The sequence below is a fragment of the Falco punctatus genome, assembly GCF_963210335.1.
Source record: "Falco punctatus genome assembly, chromosome: 4".
Lineage (NCBI taxonomy): Eukaryota > Metazoa > Chordata > Aves > Falconiformes > Falconidae > Falco > Falco punctatus.
The window spans coordinates 963021-985641 of record NC_137583.1 but is presented as its reverse complement, the minus strand read 5'-3'; the positions used below and the strand labels follow the sequence as shown (position 1 = coordinate 985641).

The 22621-nt window shown below is 39.9% G+C and overlaps 1 protein-coding gene across 14 annotated transcripts in view; it reads right to left on the bottom strand.

Annotated features, from left to right (window-relative positions):
- The window catches only part of DOCK3 (dedicator of cytokinesis 3), a 228530-nt gene that overhangs the window by 92931 nt on the left and 112978 nt on the right, over positions 1-22621 (bottom strand). For all 14 annotated transcript variants that reach the window (XM_080387450.1, XM_080387447.1, XM_080387457.1 and 11 more), the window contains 3 exons: positions 18616-18697; positions 12070-12130; positions 10660-10807 (listed from right to left, as the gene is read on the bottom strand). In XM_080387450.1, the coding sequence (XP_080243576.1) occupies positions 10660-10807; positions 12070-12130; positions 18616-18697 (291 nt within the window). The remainder of the gene's footprint in view (positions 1-10659; positions 10808-12069; positions 12131-18615; positions 18698-22621) is intronic.

The window sequence follows — 22621 nt, the reverse complement described above, 5'->3', positions numbered from 1 at the left end:
CGACAATGTAATTATTTGTCAACAGATTTCTCGTACTTTCACTCATTAATTTTTCACCAGGAAAAATGCCACTGTTAGTTCCAACAGCACACAGCAGTTTGGTGCTGGGATTGTAATGTTTTTCAGACGCTATTCCGGCAGGAGAGCTGACTGCATCGCCCTTGATGAAACACTCGGATTCAAACCCACTGGATGTACATCTGGCCAAGACCACTTAATGGCAGTACCTACAAACAAAACTGTTCTAGACATTTCCTACCAACTCTATCTTTCTGCGAACACAAAGGAGCTAAGGAACAATGGCAGGTGGGGGAACAACGTCAGGCGCAGGAGGATGGCCAGCACACTGTGCAGGTGCGAAATCCAGTAGGATGACTCACCAGAAAGGCTCTCTGGATCCCTTTGATGACTGCATTGGGTTACTGCCTTTGGTGATACAGGGCTCATTATGGGATGCTGGGGAAGAGCATTTTGGGATTGTTACAGACTTAATGTGGATTGTAGGGAAACAGAGGGATAATGGTATAAAATGGCCCATTCGGATGTAAATAGGTTGCTGTCAGTATGCTTGTCTGACCATGCCCTGTGCCTGAACCGAGTGCCTAAAACTAGGGACGGAAGGGATCTGTAGTGTGTATTTTTATGTATGTATGTATCTTTTCCACCAAGAAGTTTTTACCCTGACAAACCAGAGAGGAAAACAGGATGAGGCCTTTGGTGCTTTATGTGTTTGTATCAGCGTGTACTTTCGCCCGTGTTGACTTGTGTGGCTGGCTGTACACGTGTGTGTTGTGTGTATGTGCACGCGTGGGATATAGGTGCCTGGTTGGACCTGCGGGCATGGAGCTGGGGCAGCTTCACCTCTGTCAGGCTGCTGGATTCAGCAGCTCCTAACGTCTCCCATCACCATTCCAATGCCCTTAAGAATTTTGGAGATTTTAGACTAATCACGTGACATTGCATGCACTTACATGAGAATTTCCTTCTGTTCATTTTTTTTTTTTAATGGCTAACTGCCAATTCCCTCCTGCATTCTCAACCTTTCTCAGGACTGTTTCCTCAGATTGGAATATATAATCTTCAAAATACAAGTTAATGAGAATTATAAAGACAACAAGAAGGTAAGAAAAGAACGAAGAATGGACTATGCTCTCTACTGCAGCATGATGATGTTCCCTTGCAATAAAATCAGGCTATGAAACCATACAGTGGAAAGTCAAAATCAGTATCAATTACTGTTCTGCTCTATGCCTTATGTATAAATACTTTGAAGTGGGGAAACATTTAAAAAAAAATCCTCTGTAAATCACTATCTCTATCTATAGCTCTATAGATATTCTCATTACTCTGATGGCAAGATTCTGGAGAGAGAAATTAGGGACACTGCAGCATTTGGAGATTACATTGTGACAGAGATGGCTGAGAGCACCAGAAGCAGATGTTTCAGTCTCCTTCCCAGCCATGGAGAAATACAGATTACTCTTAATGATAGCCCACAAAAAAAAAAAAAAAAAAATCATGAGCAGAGAGCCAGCAAAGCAGGAAAGAGAACAAGAGCACACACCTGAATGCTTGCTTCTTTCTGGATCTTGGGTACCTGAGTCAGAAATGCCATACTTCTGTTTAGGATCCAAAGCCAAAAAAGCAAGAATTGCAGTGCCACTGAGAAAGCAATGAAGGAAACAAGCCCCATGTTCTGAGTCAGTAGGCTACTGGTCCATTGTATGAGAAACATACATTAGACTGGGGTGGGGTGGGGAGGCAAAGAATTGAAGTGCCCCTCTTTATTAAGCTATTACATGAAAGACGATCCATATAATCTCTCTTGTGAGCTGTGTTTTTAATGAAAGTGACTACAGCTGTTGTGTTTAGCACTGGATTCAGTGTCATCAGCACCCTTAGAGGTCTCCTGGGTCTCTCTGTACAATCAGGCCCCTAGGAGATACAGGCAGACCTTCAGTTTCATTAGCTTTCCCTGTTTCCAGGCAGTGACTAATGCCTAAACTCTTTCATAGAGTTAGGGTATTAACTTACATATTCAAAGACAACAAACCTCAGGTATTAAAACAATGGCAGGGACCAAACTGTAGGCATAATATAGGTTTGGAACTGCTGAAGCATTTCTCTGACTTACCATTTTGGAAAATAAAAAATCCCTATGTGTGTGTGTATATTTATATATATATACTTACTGAGCTACATTATTGTATCATTTTTATCTGTATACTTTGAGTCTTTTTTCATCCTGCAACTTTTATTCAACCCAAAATCTGACTCCCATAGAAAGTAACCCATGCTATATGTTTAGTGAACTACCCAAAACTTTTCAAAAAGCAAAGACACAGTCTTGACCCCTTAGAAAAAATTTCTCCAATTACAAGATATATTCACAAGTATATTTTGTAAATGACTGTTTACACAACATACCAATATTTAACTAGTATTTGTTTACATGTTTCTACTTTCAGTTGGGAAAAGACATTACTTGGTTAGTCTGGATCTAGCACACTGTGCTCAGTTCTGGGTTCTCCAGTACAAAACAGACAATTGGGGAGAATCCTGTGGATGGGCAGGTGGCTGGAGCACACACTGTTGGAGGAGAGGCTGAGGGACCTGGGCTTTTTCAGCCTGGAGAGGACAAGGCAAGAAGGAGAACATAAACAGCAGCCTTCAAAGACCTACAAGCAATTATTAAGACAAAAGAGCCAGCCAGATTCTTCAGTGGTGCATAGTGAGATGGTGTAAAGCAATGGGCATAAACACAAACAAGAAAGGTTCAGACAGGACATTAGAAAAAGCTTTTCCATGAGGACAGTCAAGCACCGTTGGAACAGGTTGCCCAGAGAGGCTATGCAGTCTCCATCCATGGAGGTTACTGAGACACGACAGGAGAAAGCCCTCAGCGACCTGGTCTGATCTCACAGCTGGCCTTGCTCGGAGGAGGGTGGACTAGAGAGGTCCCTATCAACCTGAATCAGGTTTCTTATTTACCTTAATGCAGGAGCGGTCTGCAAACTAGGACCATGCATGGCAATCGGTCAGCTGAGGGGAATTTGTTCGAGCTTGTCTAGACAACAATCAACATGATGAGGCATGTTTGCAGAGCACAGGGGAGTGGGGGACGGGTGGCGCCAAGGATGGCGCCAAGGAAAGGTAACACCTTGTTGTTAATTGCTGGCAGTTAACCACCAATCAGGGATTGCCTAGTATGCAAGGCTTAGCTTCAAGAACCAATCTGTTTAAAACGCGCAGCTTCTGAAAGTCTGTAAAACCTCGTGCTTCTGTACAATAAATTGACATTTGCTTGCATCAAGCTGCGTCCCGTCTCTTCATTCGCCGCAAAATTGGTGACCCCGACGTGATGCGTTTAAGGATCTGACGTGAAGGGCTCTCGAATCGCTTATCTGAGCGACATGCAGCGAGTCCCACAGAACTTTGAATGATCTGCTGAAAGGAAGCAGGAGCTGGCCAGAAATCCCTCCGGAGTTGAGAGGTGAGCTGTGGGAAATCCGTAACGGGGAACCAGGCTTCGTCCCCAGAAAGAGACGTTTATGGACTCATGAAGGGTCTTCTAGTCAGATCAGGGAGTCCGTGCCTCAGTTTCCTCTAATGGTGACCCCTATGGTGGTGTTCCGAAGCCTTGGAAGAATAAGGACGGAAAAAAGACAGCTCGTGGAAGAGGGCTGCGTTCCGGAGGAGACGGCTTGGCTGAACGATCGTCTGGCTGTCTGGACCAGGCGGACAACCTAAACCCCGAGGATAACACCTGTATTCATCGAGACAGGTGAGCAGCCAAGAAACTTTAGAGACTTTGAAAGAATGAAAGTGTGCACATACAGCAGCCAGTTGTATGATGCTGCCGCGGAGGGGAGCTCCGTGTCGGGAATGCATTTAGCATCTTGGTGGCAAATTCTGACTACTCTTTGCCAAGTGTGGACTAATTCTACTAACGGTGCTAAACCAGAGGAAGCTGTAAATTCCACCGACAGCACGACTCTTCTCAAGACACAGTCAGCGATGGCGATTCTGTCCACACCTCCTCTGCCCCCAAAGCTTCTGTCACTGATTGCAGCGACCCTCACAACACAGGAGCAAGCACGGGAACAGGACAACTCGGACAATGATTTTATTGACACTGATAAACCTTTTGATCCAGGTCCTATAGATCTGGAAAAGGAGCTAGACATTTCCACCACCCCCTCGTCTCTCCTGATGCACTGATTGTATTTTTGGGGAGGGTGAAAGGGAGTCTGAGGGACTGGTGGCAGGAATGCAAGCGGGAAACACTTAAGTGATGGGTTTTGGGAGTCGCTATGGCATGTTCAGTATTTTATCAGACAGATCAACCTCGAGAGTGGCAGCCTGTGCAATACGAGGCTGTTAAAGAGTTAAGCAAAGCAGTGGGGGAAGGGAGGATTCATAATGAGAGAACAACCAGGTATTGTGAAGGAGAACAGGAAAGATAAACATGGTTATCTAGTGTTTAATAGGTGTCTGCATGCTTGTAGAAATATATAGCTACGTAACTACATGAATGATTTCTGCCCTGAGCCTGGTGGAGCATACAGCTGCGGTTTGTGTCCGGGCTCAGAGATGTAAATAGGGGCTTCTCTGTTATGGTAAAGTATTTCTCTTTGCATAAAAAAAGAGGGAACGAAGGGAATGACCCCAGAGGTATGTTCAGAGAAGGCATGCTATGTTTCGAACTTTTTGACTGAACCAGTTCTTGTTTGGTGTGCCCTTCCACCTATGTATAATGTTAATCCAAAAGAAGATGATACGGTTTACACTTTGAATGTCGATAATTGTCTTTCTGTAGATGTTAATGTAGTAGGAGGCTGTGATGGGAACGTGTCGCAGCGGTTCTTATCTTACCCAGAGTAACAGCAGGGAAAGCATTAAAGAGTTAAATCACCTTGTTTGGTAGGCAGTTAAGAATGTGAGTCAAAATTGCCACTGCTTTTTGTTGTTGGTTCAAGGACATGGCTGTGAGGATTTTGATGGTATGTGCTGCGTGGATTTTAGGCGCCCCATTGCAGCAACATGTTATCAAAATCTGAGAAAATTTCAGCCTTTTTGGCATCCATTCACTCAATTGGCAGTATTGCTTGTTTGCTATTACCTTGGTTGCTGTCATGTTTGCAAGGGCCCTGCAGAACATGGCAAACCTGGTACTGGCTGTTCAAAAACAAAAAGGGGAAACTGTAAAATTGTACAGAACAGAGACAGTGGGTTATTTTGACACTGTTAATATGTCTCAGTTGGTTTTTTATTTGTTCTATTACTTATACCTTGTTTTTACTCGTTCGGTTTCGAAGGTTCTTTTGTGCGACAGGAAGGGGGAGATGCAGGAGCGGGCTGCAAACTAGGACCACGTGTGGCAATCAGTTAGCTGAGGGGAATTTGTTCGAGCTTGTCTAGACAACAATCAACATGATGAGGCATGTTTGCAGAGCACAGGGGAGTGGGGGACGGGTGGCGCCAAGGATGGCGCCAAGGAAAGGTAACACCTTGCTGTTAATTGCTGGCAGTTAACCACCAATCAGGGATTGCCTAGTATGCAAGGCTTAGCTTCAAGAACCAATCTGTTTAAAACGCGCAGCTTCTGAAAGTGTATAAAACCTCGTGCTTCTGTACAATAAATTGACATTTGCTTGCATCAAGCTGCGTCCCGTCTCTTCATTCGCCGCACCTTAACACCAAAATCACACAATTTTATTTGCACTAGTATATGTAAACCTGTATAACAGACCTGCTAAACTCACTGAACTCGAATGGAATCATACTGGGGAAAAAGTGCCATCACTGCTATAGCTTGTTATCACATAATGAAGTAAAAAACAGCAATGCAGACTACAAGCCTTCAGCTCCTAGCAAGACAGGAGTCTTGACACCTAAGTAACTTGCAAAACTTCTCCCAAGCATATTAACTTTTTTCGGTTTTCTTGTTTCCCCCCAAGAGGTACACAATGTCAGCAAGATCAGCGTAAGCTACAAACCAGCTACTGTGAAAACAGCAGCGATTTTTTTGTCTTCTGCATTATGTAGCTGAAGAATAGTATGGCAAAAGGAATTATGGCTATCTAGAACAAGTAGTAGCTGGTAATTTTCCATGGCTTCAGTATTATGAAACCATATACCGCCAAGAGTAACGAGATAACCCACAAAGCCTGTCACGGCACACTTACTGACCCCCCCTGCAAATGTTGATTATTATAAAAGGAAAAAGAACATAGACAACTTGGAATAAATTAAACACAAAGCACAGACAGTAAAAAAGGAAAAATGGAGAAAAAAGATGAAGAGTTACTTCCTCCCAGCCCAGCATGCTATCCAAAAGTATTCATGTAATTAAAATGCTGATCAGACTGTATTCCTAGGTTATCTGGTGCGGTTAGATTGGGATTATCCCACCTGAAATCTCAGCTCCACCTATATCAACATTCCTCCTTTCTCTGCAGTGGGTTTAGGTACCAGACATCTCAGCTGATTGTTAAAAACGTAAGAACATTAAAAAAAAAAACAAAAGAAAAAAAGAGCTTGCCACACTGGCAACAAGAGATACTATTTGGGCAGGCTACGTGAGCAGCCAGGCCCAGGGCCCCTGCTCCCTGAGGTTGCTGGATTGCAGCTGTTGAGGTGTGCGATTGTGTCTTTTCCTATTCCTCTGCTTACGGACCTGTTGTTCATAAACCTGTCTAATCCCCTTCGGGCCTGCTAATACTGCCTGTCTTCACAACGTTCTGTGGCAGCCCAACCCAGAAGATCATTACCTGCTTTCTAAGGAAGTACTTTCTTCCATCTTTTTTTGATATCATCTCCTACCAATTTCATTAAGCATCCCTAATTCTTGTACTATTGTGTTCTGTGAACAACAGTTTACCCTCCACCATGATTTTGTAAGTCAAGTCTTGGTCATATCCCTTCCTACCACCACTTTTCTTCTTTTTGAAGGTGAAGCTCCCCACATTCTCAATCTCTCTCATAAAGAAAAGACTATGCTGTTAAACATTTTAGTTGCTCTACTCCATACCTTCTGTGACTACTATATCCTTTTTGGGAGGAGAGATCAGATATCCACAGAGTAACTCGAGGCAGGTCAGCACTGCAGTGACCTTCCAGAACTTAACAGTGTGACAAACTGACTATACTGGCACTCCCCAAAACAATCTCTCAAAACCAAAACACAACAGAAACATCAAAGAAAGTAAAAACCCCTTTTCGATAATTGTGGTGTTCTGCACTAACTCAGAACTTTAACCAATATTCAGCTTACTTGTCACGAAAAAATAACCATCTTTGCATTGCCAAGATATTAAAAGTCATTTATCCTACCACAGATAATATTCTCCTTGAAGGAGAGAGATAACCTATAGGAAAAATTCTATACCATCCTCACAGATAAGACTATAGAAAACTTCTAACCTCTGATAATGTTTTTACTTGCTGTACCAGCCTCTGGAGTCAAGTTAAAATAGACTTCAGCCTCCAATGACTTATGCCTGCAAATTAACCTGGAACAAAGTTATCCCAAAATCAACGGACTGTAAAGATAGCTTTAAGCTAGTTTTGTACCAACTACCAATATAAGCTGCACTTCACATTTCCTGAACACAAAGAAGAATAATATTCTCCCAGGTCTGAAATGCTGGCCTGAAAATACTTGCTTGCTGTGCATTTTATTAACATTTCACTTGTCTAAATACCAAACACACTACAAAATATACTTCTCATTTAAATAAGAACTTTCTCCTGAGCCATCCATCACCTTTTCAGGTTGGCTGGTTCTACAGTAAATTTACCACATGGAATGTTTGCCATACTGCATCAGACCCTGATGTCAGACAGATGGGGACAGAAACACGATGTACGCTCTTGTCCAGCTGGGCAAATAGCAACAACTGAGTATCAAAAGGGAAAGGCATTCAGGCAGTACACCACATTAAGAGGTAGGAATTTTAAGAGCTAGTGCTGGAGAAAGAGGAAAAAACCCCAAAGGACTGTGAGAAAATAAGACAAAAAATAAAACTGAAAAAGATAATATGAAAGAGAAATATATGAAGTTTTAGGGGAATGGGATGATTGGCATAGAGTCATGTTCAATGAATAAGAAATTCCATTAAAGATAAAAATTCATATAAAAATATGAACTCAAGTGATTGCAGGAAAAAAAGAATCAAGAATTTAGTTTCCATCTCACTTTTTAAATATTTTACATGTATATTATTAAAAGGAATTTTAAAAGTAAACCTTCATGCTTTGACATAATGAGCTTATAACTAGAGCTGTGGTACTATATCCTCTTAGTAAGATTATAACATAACTGTGGGATTAACAGAAAAATCTGGATTGTGAGAAAGAAGTATTTTTCAGACATAAATCTTTAACAACAATAAGGCAAGCTGAGAAAGACTGGTGAGGTAAATTGATTTCCCCCCCACCCCTGATAAGCACTCTCCTCTTGTGGATCCAGCAAAAGTCTCCATTGAAACACCATGTCTTTGCTTCAGCCTTTGTTAGGTTTTCAGTCTCAGATTTTTTCCAGCTTCTCCCTGTGAAAAGGCTTTTCTGGCTGTATGCTGCCTCATTTGTGGCAGTTGTAAGCTTTAGCATTAGCCAGACAGTGTACAAAAAGACTGCTTTTTACTTTAAAAATAGAAATATACCTCTCTCCTTATTTCATTTTTATGATGTTTTGGGGTTGGCCTGAGGCATTTTAACAATAATCAAAACGAGAGCAGCAGGTAAGAGAGTCAGTTCAGCGTTGTTTAAGTGTTCGTATACAGTTTTAAACTTACAAAGGACAAAAATCTGTCATTTCAATTTTAGTCTACAAAGCAAGAAATGGTAGGTTAGCTACAAGAATGTGCAAAGCGAAGCTGCAAGCAGATAAATCTGTGAAAACTTTCAGTCATGGCAGACCAAGAGCTATTGAAGCTGCAAAAGGGATAAGCTGGTGCTGTTTGGATAGATCCCTTTTCCCTTCTGAAGATTTTTGTTGGAGGTTTACAGAGAACACTCCAAGGAGCAATTAACGTGAAAATATGCTGTACAAGTTTTACAACCACCCAAGTGAATGATAGTAGTGATAAAAAATTACAAGCATCTGCTTAGAGAGCTGAATTCTGTTCCAGGCCCTACCTCCTCTCTGGGAAGGCAGGAATGGCTGTGCATGGATGCTGGAAACAAAGGGTGTGGGGAAGCAGATCTGCAGAACAACAGCTGATATAAACACTGAGGCAGATCCAGCTGGTATTTGGGTGATGTGGGAGGAATCCATATTACCAAAACACTTCAGGTTAAGAGGAGGAAAAGGGGAGCTCTCCATCCTGTGATTTTTTTTGATCATAGTCCTAGGACTTTAGATTGCTCTAACTGGTTGCATGACTTTATTTGTCACTGACAAACAGAGAAGTCCAGTATTTTACAAGCTTTTTCTCTCCCATCTTTCAGTGAGTAAGAAGCTAAAGATGCATTAAATGGGAATCAAACCAGAAATGTGATTTGAGAATGTTCCATTACTGTAAGCATTCAAAATGTTCAGTTGCAATATATTAATATCACACCTACAAGGCCAATATTAACATAAATTCTATAACCAAAAACCACTGGTCTGAAATAAGCTAAACTGCATGGTGACAAAATGCCAAGATCATCCAGTTTTTATTGACAAAGAGAAGAAAGAAGACCATGTCCTTCCTTACAAATTGACATTTTTGCTACAGTTTTTGTAACCATTGGCAAAAGAAGAATGGAAGAACCAACTGTGACAGACTTTTCTTTGAACTTACAGATTTCTAATGTAGGAAGAGATATCCAAAAAACTTGCAGTGAACAGTGAAAGCCATTTTTTCATTTCTAGTTTCCCTTGAATGTCAGATTTTCTGTTGCTGCACTTCTGAAAGAATAACAAAGTTCTGTAACTTCCCCCCCCAGTTATCTTATTACTCGGAATAGTGACCACAGATCACAAAGCAATGTCAGCTGTATCTCAGCCCATCTGCAAAGCAAATCTTGCCAGTATTTATCTTCACTGACAAGAGATTTAAATATTCCCTGCAGGCTCCAGACAGTTTGTCTGTGGCCTCTTTATTACAACTGTGAGACCACATTTCATAATCAGAATGTGTTAGTTCAAAGTCTAAAATCACAAGTAACTGAAGATGTAGGTTCTTGCTCAAAAAATGTCGACTTGTTTAGAGTTTTTTGGTCACATACTGTTGACTTCAGTTGTTTTCTGCTTCTTTTGCCGGTCACCATGACTGATAAGGAATGGGGCGGGGGGATGGGGTTAGTAACTATTCCCTTCCTCAGGTGAAATACAGCATATTTCTTTGGTTTTGAGCTTAGCAGATTTTGAGTAAATCACATTAACAGAAGTGCAGCTTTGTATGTCACATAGATTTAGGCAGTACTCAATAATTTCTGAAGCATTTCACATACCTGAAACATCTGTGCTAAAATTAATTAGTTTCTATAAGCTTCTGGAATAGCAAAGGAGAAAAAAAACAGTGCCAGCAACACTAGCTTACCTTGTGAGGAAGATAAAGCAGCAAATGCAGTTTATGGCATGTTGATATTTAATCTCTCTTTAGTATCTCATCACCCAACATATACAAAGTGGTTTTCCTAATTATTTTCCATCTAGGAGTTACTCACGTGTAAACTTTGAGAACAAAATCCTTCTCTTCTTTTATTTCAGAGATTGACTGAAGTACATCCATGATGCTCAATACTGCACAGCCATAGGGGCGACGATAGTGTAAATGAGGGGGCCCTTTTTTTGAATCATTTAGCAACATGCGACCTAAATTAACAGAAATTTAAGAGGTTAGAGATTCACATGTAGCCATTCTGTCTATTCTATCCTATTATCCCTCTGAGTGTGCATACCTACAGCAAGTTTCAACTACACCTTGCAGTCTTTCCTATACTTCTGTATCGAGTCTGGCTGAGATGGAGTTTATTTTCGCCCCAGCAGCCCTCACGGCACCGTACTTTGCATTGGTAGCTAGAAAAGGGGATGATAACACAGCGGCGTCTGGGCTACTGTCAAGCAGTGCTTGCACAGCGTCAAGGCTGTCTCTCCAACATTCCCCTCTTACCAGCAGGCTGAAGGCGGGCAAGATTTTGCGAGGGGACACAGCCAGGATGGCCAACCCAAACTGACCAAAGGGATATTCCACACCATACAACACCTGCTCAGCAATAAAAGCTCAGAGAAAGGAGATGGGGCATTTGTTATTAATACATCTGTCTTTCGGAGCAATGACTACATGTACTGAAGCCCCACTTCCAGGGAGGTGGCTGGACATCGCCTGCTGGAGGGAAGTAGAGAGTAAAACTTTTGGTTTTGCTTTTTTCCTTGGGTAGGGTCAGGTCTGAGCACTCTGCATCCTTTGGATAGCTCTGTGCAAGCAGCCAGGAGAACCTGGAAAGCAGCAATTGTATGCTGCTGAATGCTGCGCTGCAAGCGTGACAGGTACTGCTGCTAGCGCTCCTTTTGGCACCAGCAGCCAGAAGGAACGCCCGAGAGGCGTGACAGCTCCCCTGCTCCTCTGTTGTACGGGATCTCCCTAAACTTGAGTGTGGGTGCTTGGGAGCACCAAAGACTCCTACAGCAGAAAACAGATCTCTCCCTCTCTCCCTCTCTCTGTATATTTGTCTAACAGCCTCTGATTTCCTAGATGTGAACAGCCAGGTATACTGATGCCCTGCCCTGTAAACCAGCTATATATCCTCAGTAAAGACACCTCATTTGAAATTTTGGAACATTAACCCAAAAGCTTTTTTATTTCCTCCCTCCTCCTCCTCCTCCTCCAACTGTGGTTTTTAATCAAGTATTTTGTTTCAGACTGAGAAAAAAAAAATTGCTGTTAAACAGTCATCAGCAACTTTGTAACATTGAGCTACATATGGTCTGAATATTAATCCCAGCAGACAGGCATGGTCTATGACTGAGTTTTCTAACTGGTTAAATCGTAATGTCAGTTAATTAAAACATACATTTAAAAATACTGTAAAAACGTTGATAATTATATATATATTAAGCATTAAATCATACTATACCTATTCGAATTACATGGGCAACTATGTACAAATCTCTCTTCATGTCCTTGCTGCTGAGATCCTAAAAGATTTGAAATAATATAGATATTAAGAAAGGACACATTGCATTTCCAAATTAAGTGCCTTCAAACTCCCACAAACAATAATAAGGACTACACAGTATTGGTCTCCATTCATTTAGCTCCTCCATCTTTAAATAGGAGAAAGTAGTATTATTTCTAATTTACAGACAAGAAAAATAAAGTATAGAAGGATTCTATTTGGTTCAAGTGTCCTTCAAAAGGAAAAGTAATTAAGGATTCTGACTCCACTGACTAATGATGCTGTATCAAAAATCTGGCACACATTTTATATGTTCATTTAATCCTTAATTCAAACACGTAGTAAATTTAAACCCCTAAGTTACCTCACGTGCAAACCATTCTGGCTTCCCTCACCCCACTCCCTGACTGCAGGTCCCAACACCTGCCTCTAACCCTGTTCCTTTGGTTCTGCTTTTATTTTTTGGCTTTTGATTTCTCGCTGCGTAGTCTTAGTTTCACAAGATGGCTCTAGAAAAAAAATTGCAGTGTGACTGTCAGAATTTAGATAAAACTTCAAGTGTGTTTGGACCTAGTCTCCATTTTACGAGTGGATAGGTGCAATTCTGCACAACAAGCAAAAGTCTGAAGACGAAAAAAACGTAGAAGGCTGTATATTTTAATGCTTTTAAATGTGCAGCATCAACCCTGTTTCATATATGTTCATTACACTATGAGAGCAGCAAGGCAGCGCCTCGACCATGCACAGCACGTATGGGCTCTATCTGTAAGGGCTGGTGGGAGCCCAGGGCAGCTCGTTCATAGCTGAAGTCCAAAAGCAGCGCAGGCTGCGTGCAGACCACTGACTGGAGACACTCCCTGCCCCATCCTCACCACTGAAACACGGCAGGGCATTAGCAGGGGAGCATGGTAGATGCAAAGGGCCACATTCTAATGGTTTAGCGACACAGATGGTCACTCTTACATTTAGGACATTTGAAACAGTGGTACAGTATTGGAAAACCTAAGAAATAAACTCAGTTTTAAAATAAGGTAGTTGCTTAGCAAAACACAGGACTGTAATATCTCCCAAAAGTTATTTTTATGGCAAGCAACTAGAAACATGGACAAAGAATCTGAAATTCCATGTCACAGAACAGCAGATCAAAACTTTTAAAAACAAGCTTGAAGAACCACCAAAAAATGGGAAAAGGAGAACCTACAGAAGAGTAAAAGGAAAGCTGAAGCTAATGAAGCCTTTTTTGTCTTGAATTATTGACCCTGTAAAGTATTATTGACCCTGACAAATATTTAATAATAAAGAAAAATTAAGAAAATACACATAGAATACTTTTCAATAGTTCATTACCGTGGCATTTTGCATTCACATGTTAGAAGCTGTCTTAACTGCAATTTCCTTGGCATGTTGTATTTTTTCCTGATAACACTATAAACAAAGATCAGCTTCTAAGACATTCCCCCCTCTTTTTGTTTTGGTTGTTGGTTTTTTTTTTTTAATTAGAGGAAAGATCTAAGAACTCTTTCTTCCTAAAAATATTAGCATTCTTCAAGTTTTCCTTATGTTACTAATCTCCAAAACAAGAACACTTTAAATGTACTGTGAGAATATTCAGTCACGTTTCAGACTCTGATGCAAAAAGGGCTGTTTGTGCTCTACCGCAACAGCTGCTGCCTCTTTCTCGGCCCTACTGTGTTATCATGTTATTGTTATGTACTGACTTCTGCCACACAGCCCCCAAATTCTCCCCCCCCCAAAAAGGGCATCGCTCCAGTCATTTCTCAGGACGAGTGCAACTGGAAACACAACACGATTAATGTATTCTTCCTAAGAAGGTGGGAGAGAGGAGAAGTGTGCACGCATGCGAAAGAGAAACACCCAAAACGAAGGTTTTAGCTCAGTTACTGTTGTTCACTTCACTCGTCCCCTTACACTGATACAACTGCCATCACTTCACATCTTTCTAAAATGATTTTTTTTTCGTTTGTTTGTATAAAATGTTTTCAACAGAAGGCTTTTGAAAAACAGCTCTAGGGCTTTATATATGACTTTATAAACAACTTGAGATGATGGCTATGTGTGCATGTTTTTTCACTTTTTTTTTCCTTTTTACTTGAATAAAGATGTCCATCCCAGCATTAACAGTCACTTCTAAAACATAGAGTTGTGTGGGGAGAACAACGCTGGTGTATTGGCTGTCTACCACTAAACTTCTTTTGAAAACACAATGCGAAAATCAACTGGAAAAATCTCAGATTCAGACAAGATCTTTTATTTTTCTTTTTCAAAAACCACACAACTAAGTGATATTAAAACCACTGTAAAAGGGAATAATGCAATTGTTATATAAAGAGTGAAGGAAACTTTAAACTGTGGCTATTCAAGTTGTCGTTCCTAGTCTGAACCAACTTAGTGTATTCAAAGTTGTATTTTGCTGGAAGCTAAAACATGAACCTTAAGTCACACAGCAAATCTCTTTCCCGTGTGACTTGAGAAACCAAATCTCAAAGACTATGATGGCAATGCACATAAATGCTGAACTTCAGGTTATAATGACACATAGCACAATAAAATCTGGGCATAGTGACTGAGAACTAGGCATAAAGAGGATTTATTCTAAAGGAGAAGATTCGGTCCCTTTCAGATAGCGTTATATTGCTAAATTACAGCAGGCAAGTAATAAATCCACGGCTGTATCTTCTTACTCCATTTAAAAGGAGCACTGTATTTCCCTGGGCAGCATATGCAGAAAGTTGCAAATATGCTGTTTGGTATGCTTACCAGCGAGCAGATCATGTCTCTCTGAAGCCAAAGAATTAAGCTATATAAATCTTCCTTAGCATTTTCTCTTCAAGTCTTATTTTGCTGCTGCATGAATAAGGGAACATACTTTCTAGGCTTTCTTCATCACCTAACATACCAGTGTGGCATATGGTAGGCTTTATCTTGCATGTCTTGGAGGAATCAAAGTTCCATGATAAGAAGGGATTTGACATAGTTTTAATCTCAGTAGTGCCTGACAAAAAGTTCAAAAAGCAAAAAAACTTGGAGGTAGTGCTTAATACTCCAGAAAGTAATAAAATTTTGAAAATTTCTATGATTTCACAGGGGGAATTTTATTATACTACCGGATTACTGGTTCTAATTAACAGCAATTTAGAGAACGACTTTTTCAAAGGGCAACTGTCAGAATATCAGAAAACGGTAGGGCATGAACATATTGATGGGTTCACACTTTAGTTGCTTTTCAATTTCACAAAAACTATACTGTGTCACAGTCAAAGGACAAAAAATGTGGGCCCAGATGGCCTCATATTTCATTTTGTACAGCAGAGGCTTTTTACAAGACAAGAAATTCTTACTACGACATGGACTAAACAACCAAACCCCCAGCCCCCACGAGGAAGTTTTCAGATTCTTTGCAAAGAATCCATGCACATGACTCAGGACCCAGAAGAGGACAAACTCTATTTATTATTTGCTTGCATGCAATGTAAGGAAATCAATTTCCAGAAAGGTGTTCTTGGGGCTGCGTCCTCAGGGGGTTTATTTCCCACATCCTTCTGAGCTTCTTAAATGATACTGGTTGATAAACAAAATAATTTCATAATAATTCTAATTGCATGGCTTTTTAGAAAATCACCCTTAATTTTTTTCCCCCATACTGAGCATGGAAAAGACTTACTCCATAATAATTGTTTTTCTTTACAATGCTGGTTTCTATAAAGGTCTAACTGTACGTTACAGAAACTAAATACCAACACCCCCAGAACAGTGGAATCAAGGATACCTGACTGCCAGTAATTAGCTGTTTAAACAGCTTTACTGAATTCAGTTGCTGACCTCACAGGCCACAGAGAGTAAGGTATTAAGCAAAAACCAGCAAGCTTATACTGTGTAATTACATTTTAATTCAGACACAGGAATGTTTCTGAAATGTGCATAGACTGAGGTTTGCTTGAGTGAGCTCTGATCTTCAGAGGATGCAGGTTCCTACCTTTGGCATGATATGACAGTGGATCTAAAATGAAAACCTAGGTAATTTTGATATCTAACACATGGAGACAGCTAAACCCCCAAAAGCTACAGAGTGAAAAGACAGGGATACTTTGAATTAAGATACAGGGCTTCTTGCCTCTGGGAAAGATTAGAGTTTTAGAAAGATACGGCAGGGTGGTGGGGGAGGGCAAAGACACGAATAAATAGATTTAAAGTCAAGACTAATACAAACTTGGGAAGAAACCTGAAAATCAGAGAACTATTTTATTTTTGAAGCATTCCATAATCAAGAAATTGTGATAGAACCATTGCAGATAAAATGGTTATTCAAAACCCTATTATTTGTTGCTCCTTTGCTACATACTTTGGAAAGTTCTTTGAATTCATTGGTGAAAAATATTCTATCAGAAATGTACCATTTTTTGCACAGATTATTTTCCTGTTACCATAATTCCTGTTATGTAGAGCATACATTCTGCCAGAAAGAGGGAGAGACAGTAAGTCTAAGCACCTCAGAGAGCCGATAGTGCAGCAGCTTTGGTATTTTTGTATAGTTAAACGGAAAGGGGGCTTGGGAGTGATCTCTGGTCAGGATAGGTGCGACAGAGCAGCACACGTCTGCAGCACTTGGGGCTGGCCTCTTCTAGACTAGGCTGGCCTCGTTCATAATATGCAGCAAGTCTCTTCTGGAACTATGTTATGCCCCTGGCCATAGCATATCACTACTCTTTTTGGTTTTTTGAAAGTGTTTTGCAGGTCACTGGAGCTAAATTGTTTCATGCTGCACAACAGGGTGTAAAACAGGACAGTTGTTACAGGACCCTAAGTAGTGTGGCATTGGTGGGGGCGGGGAAGTTTGCTGGTGAAAATCTTTTTAAGAATTATGAACCTCAGAGGCCAGAAGGTGCCAAACTTGATACAAACCAGTCTGTGATGCCTTTTGGGAATAATCCATAGAGCAATTATTAATTCTACACTCAACCTTTTTGCGTGATCCAGACACCAGCGCTGACAAGTGCCCCCAGCCACCTTTCTCTTAAAAGAGAAATACACTTGCTTTTGAGTTATCAACAGTGGAGTCATCAGTGCCAACAGCAATACTAAGACACCGTTACCTCTACTGATGTTTTATCAGCTGGTAGCACTTCACTGACAGTACCAAACCCAAAACTGCTACTGATGTCAGCATCAATGTCTATGCTATTTTTGGATTGAACTGTATCTTTTATATCCAGATAGAGGCAGAACTGAGCATCCTTAAATCTGGATATATATGCTCTGTTCCTTAACAGGAAAAATGGTGGTGGGCACCATGCCTATTTCAGTGTCCAGCCCTACTTGGCCTTCAAGGGTTTCTTTGCCAGAACTGAAGCTTGTACCAAAGCTGTCTGCCATCTTTTTTATTCACTGGAGGTAAAAATACTTCTGTCAAAGAGCTTCCAGCATGTTCAATAGCTAAAGGTGAGTCACGATGGAAGGTGTTTATCACACTTGGGATCTGAAATTCCTTACAGTTATTCTGTGATGAGCTGTTAAGTTTCACTGCCTCTAGATTTCCATATTCTTTCTGAGAGAAGTGGCAGATAAAATTATGGTCTGACACATGATTCTGAGGCAATTTTTTACAGAACTTAAGACCAGTGCAGAATGGATATTAAAGCCCGAGTGTTTTGAAACTCCTATTTTGGCATAACCTAAACTATGAAACAAGATGGCACCTAGGTGAGAGGTGAGTCTGAAGAACTAAAAGGAAGTAAATCTTAGTTGGCTATTTCACACCCAACTGAGGTATCATCTGGTAGGAGCCAGATGGGTACTACTTATCCTGTCTTTCTGGCACAGATGGTTAAAAATAGCTGGTACAGTTGGTCATATCTGCTCTGCATCAGGATGGGGTAGCTATTTGCACAGACCTGCCACAGAAACTTAGGAAGTCACAGTGTTTCCTTTACTACAACCAACTCTGCAGCTTAGCTTGTCTGCTGCTTCTGCAGCACATCCCGGTCTTTCTGCTCCGTCACACCCCCTGTGTTGCTGGCCTGGGAGGCTGCACCATATGCCTGGAGAGGCAACACAGACTCTAGAATGGGCCATGGCAAAAATCCATTTGGAGAATTTTCTGTTCTGCTCTCTGTGTGTTGTAGTTGTTTGTCTAACTTTGATTCTGAAAAAAGTGCCTTGCTTTATGTTCAGGCCAACACAGCTTTTTCCTGTGCCCTGTTTATCTAAGGGCATAGTACATGCAATAAAAATATTCAAAATTTCAAACTATAAGCAGGAACAAATGCATTTAAAAGGAAGTACTTCAGAATATTTACTTAACCATAAAAATTATTTAGAAGTATGTCCATTTGCTTATGTTAACATTTAGTTATAAACATAAAACTTAGAAACAGCTTTCTTTCTACTCAACACATTGGAAAGGAAGAATGAGGGTTTTTCCCCTCAGAGTGATCACATCTAAAATCATACTGCTGTAATGGAAGGAGACAGGGAATGGACACGTACCGTGAAAAGCGCACACATTCGGTCTATCTTCTCCGGATTCCTGGGGCCTCCGTTCTTGTTTAACCTCACCATAAACCTCTCACTGAAAAGCAAACGTTAAAAACAATAAATACGAGTTTCAGGTACATACTTCAAAATGAAAATACAGGTAGATATGTTTGGGGGTTTTAAAAGATGCGCTAGGTATTATAATTTTTTTTTAATTCTGGAAGCATATGAAACAATATTCACTGATCTACATACAGTTACATGAAATCACATAGAAGACTTTTAATAGCAAGTAGCCTACATGTGAGAACATGTGTTGATGCATATGCATGATGTAACAGCATTCAAAATAATGTGACTATATGAAGCACAGGATTTGAACACATTACAACTAACCACTTCAGGCAAAGCTCACGCGCAGTTGCTGATGTGTACAGTGCCTTTGGTAAAACTGAGTTCATTAAAATCCACTCAAAACTAAAAGTAACAAGAATACCAATTAAGCAATCTCCTTCAACATATACTATCCATAGAAGTAGTACACCAATTCAAACACATTAAGATTCAATTGGTAGAACTGCTTATCAATCAAATTAAACAGTCCTTTTATCAGCAAACCCAGCATGTATAGCCAGACTGAAAATAAATAATCCTTACTATGGATGGTAAGCCATGCACATTGATACTATTTCTTAAGACAGACAGAGAATTTATGTCTACAAATAAATCAGATGAATAATTTATTCACTAGATGTGCGACAACACACTAAGTATTGACCAGTAATTTCTTCCTACAGATTCATAGAAATAAAGCAAGAACACATCATTAAATCTTCTATTTACATTTCCATTATATCACAGATCCTTTCAATTTTATCCAGTATGACTGTATCAACTTCAGTAACCTTTGACTAAAAAACATCTTCCAGCATATTATTCACTGCTGGTATGAAAAATATAAATATGTAGAGTACACACTACTCCTGTTGGTAGCTTGCTTCAAAAGGCTATTCACCCCTCCTGTTAAACCCCATCGGTTAACATCAGCTTGGAGATGTTTGGGTTTGGTGCTTAGCCACTGCTTTTTGTTACACTCTCTTCTGTATGTTAAAGAGCCCTTTAGAAAAGTTAATTTCTTACAGCTAGTGATATCAGTCATTAATTACATTACGTAATCAAGCACCTCTCCAAACAAGCAAGGAATTTAACACTGTTAAGAAATTCAAGAAAAAGTGTTGGAAGCATTTTATAGAACTTACCCATAGTGCAATTTTTCAACACAATTTCATGAACAGATCTAAAAGTCTAGGTTTGTAACAGTCCACTACTGGTACCACCTATGCCATGAATACAAATACACACATCTTATGAAATCAAGTCCCTCCTAATCCTAATTTATCAAACATCGCATATGAGCCTTTTTACTACAGCATTTTGCTTGTGAGTTCATTTGAATCGACCTGTCCATTACAAATACTGATAGATTTTCAGAATTGCCACTTTTGCGGGAATGGTCCCTAATTCTGTAAGCATGACTCATACATCTTGTTACACACCTTTGCACATTTATTTGTTTAAGTTTTTCTTGCTAAGCCATCTAGATGCTTTCTGGCTGTTTTACTCTTCCTGTTACTCACTATTACTCCAATCTCCATGCATCCCACAACCTCATTCAGCAATAATTTTTAAATCATTTGTAGCAGATGCTTATAACCTTGGAGATTGCTAAACACGCCCCAAAGAAACCTACAAGACACTGGTATTTGATGATTCTTCACCTACAACTACTTTCCAAGATGTCAATGAATAAATTAATGTCTTAGCAAATGCTTTAATGACATGGTATAATCTAATCTTTTAGTAAGAATTTTATGACGTAGTAAGTGGGTGGAGTGCAGTACAATACTACAACTACAGTACATTACAAGAAGTTACAACAATACTACGTCTTCATAGTTACTTCTACCTAATACATAAATCACAAAAAATGAAGTCAGAATTTTCAAAATAAGACCTATATTCAATAAAACCACATTAATTACATTCTTAACCTTTACCATTAACTCAGTCCTGTGCCCATTATTTTGTTGGTAACTAGCTAAAGGTTGTGCAAACACATAAGCAGCAAGAAACCCAAGCAGGATGGCCAAAGTGGTTGCTTCTCCCAGCTGTTTGCCTGAGTTATTTGTTGCTCCTGCAAACGGGTCACACAAAGAGGCCCTCCAGCACTACCTGAGCGATTACATTTTAGAAGTCTAAATATTAAGATAAACTGAAATAGGCGTTAAGTTTAGTGGCAGTTGCAGTTGCTGGCATTCAGCTCTCCCTACTCAATGAACTTCAGAAGAGGAGCAGGCAGGACAGTTACAGTGATGCCCACAGGTAAGCTCTGGTTAAAACAGGGAATAAACCGGAAGATAACTTTTATACTATCAAGTTCCAAACAGGAACTTTATATCACAAACATGCTTTATATCACTAAAAGTATGTAGTAATTCAAAGAGATATTAACTCATGGCCATGTTCTTTCCATGCTGCAGCAATAAACATCAATATTTCCAATGCCTTCAAAAACACTGCTCAGGGAGAATCTAATTTTAACAAATCCATTTAATTTTAATCCTTGAACCAGTTTAATTGTAAAACCTTTCATTTAGAAAGATTAGGTCATAACATACACTCTGTTTCTGGTACAAGTATAATTTGTAAAACATGTCTCCTTCCATAAAGAAAAGTAAATTTCCTTAAAGAAAATAAAAAATTGTCATGACCTACAGAGCTACAGAATTTAAAACTGAACTTGAAACAATGATAATTAAATGATTATAGTTTATTTGTTAAATGTAACTTTGCCAACACTCGCTACTAGTACACTGAAAAATAATTACTGTGCCTTATGCATATTAACCATGCCCTATTTTTAAGGCTAAGAGCATAAAATGGATCAGTACTACACCAACAAAATCTCTGGCAAAGTGTTCTTTCGCTTCTGCTGCTGGGACTATAATCTGGCCACCAAACAGGGGTGCAACAGCTGAACACAAAACTAACACATGCAGCCTAAGACAAGGAGGAAACAAGACAGCAATCAGCCTGCCAGTTGAAGATTACGAGCAATATAAATCATGCCTGCAGGGAAAAATGTAGTCACTGGTGAAGATGTCCATCCAAAACCACAGTGTAAATCAAAGCTGGCTCACTCATATTTGATTGCAAATCCCTGGAAGTTGCTATACCCTATACAATAAACACCTGGAGTATCTTCACTTTCATTGCAGTGGTCAGATCAAGGCTGATTCTCTTAATTCGGAGGATGACTGATGTTTTGAAGGGAAAACAAACCAGTAGCAGAGCACCACACCAAGCCCTTCTGTGAGATGAAGAATTATTTACAGAAAAGGAGAAGATAAATTTGGAAGTGTACTGCTGACTAAGAGTATTTTCAAATTCTGGGATAAAAATACAGGAACTGTATACTACCATCCAATATTATAGAAGCAGAAGATGCTGGTCCACAGCTAAAGATAAATGGAGTTGATAGTCAAAATAGACAAGTCATAACCATGGCCCTCCATATGAAAGGTCTGCCTTACCCTACAGTCCCGTCTCCAGCAACGTCCAGCAGTGGATAATTAGGGAAAAAAATAGAAGATTGAAGAAAGCATGTGGTAATGCTCTGCTGTTGTGTACTATCAGCTTACACCAAAGTGAAGCTCAAGAAGAGCAGTGATACCTTTGAGTTTAATAGTCCTGGATATACTGAACCCAGGAAAATATTCAGGCTGCTACGCTTAAAAGATTCTGACCAGCCATTTACAGACTTACTATTAGAGAATGAACTCTACAGTAATATACGATATACATATGTGCTACACAAATGCACATATATATGCATTATATAACATAAGAATCTAAGAATTAAAACTCATTAAATAGACGTTCTTCAAGAAATAATTTTAATTGCTCTTTTACCTCCACTGATCTCAGTAATAATGTTACATACTATATTTTAAACCTC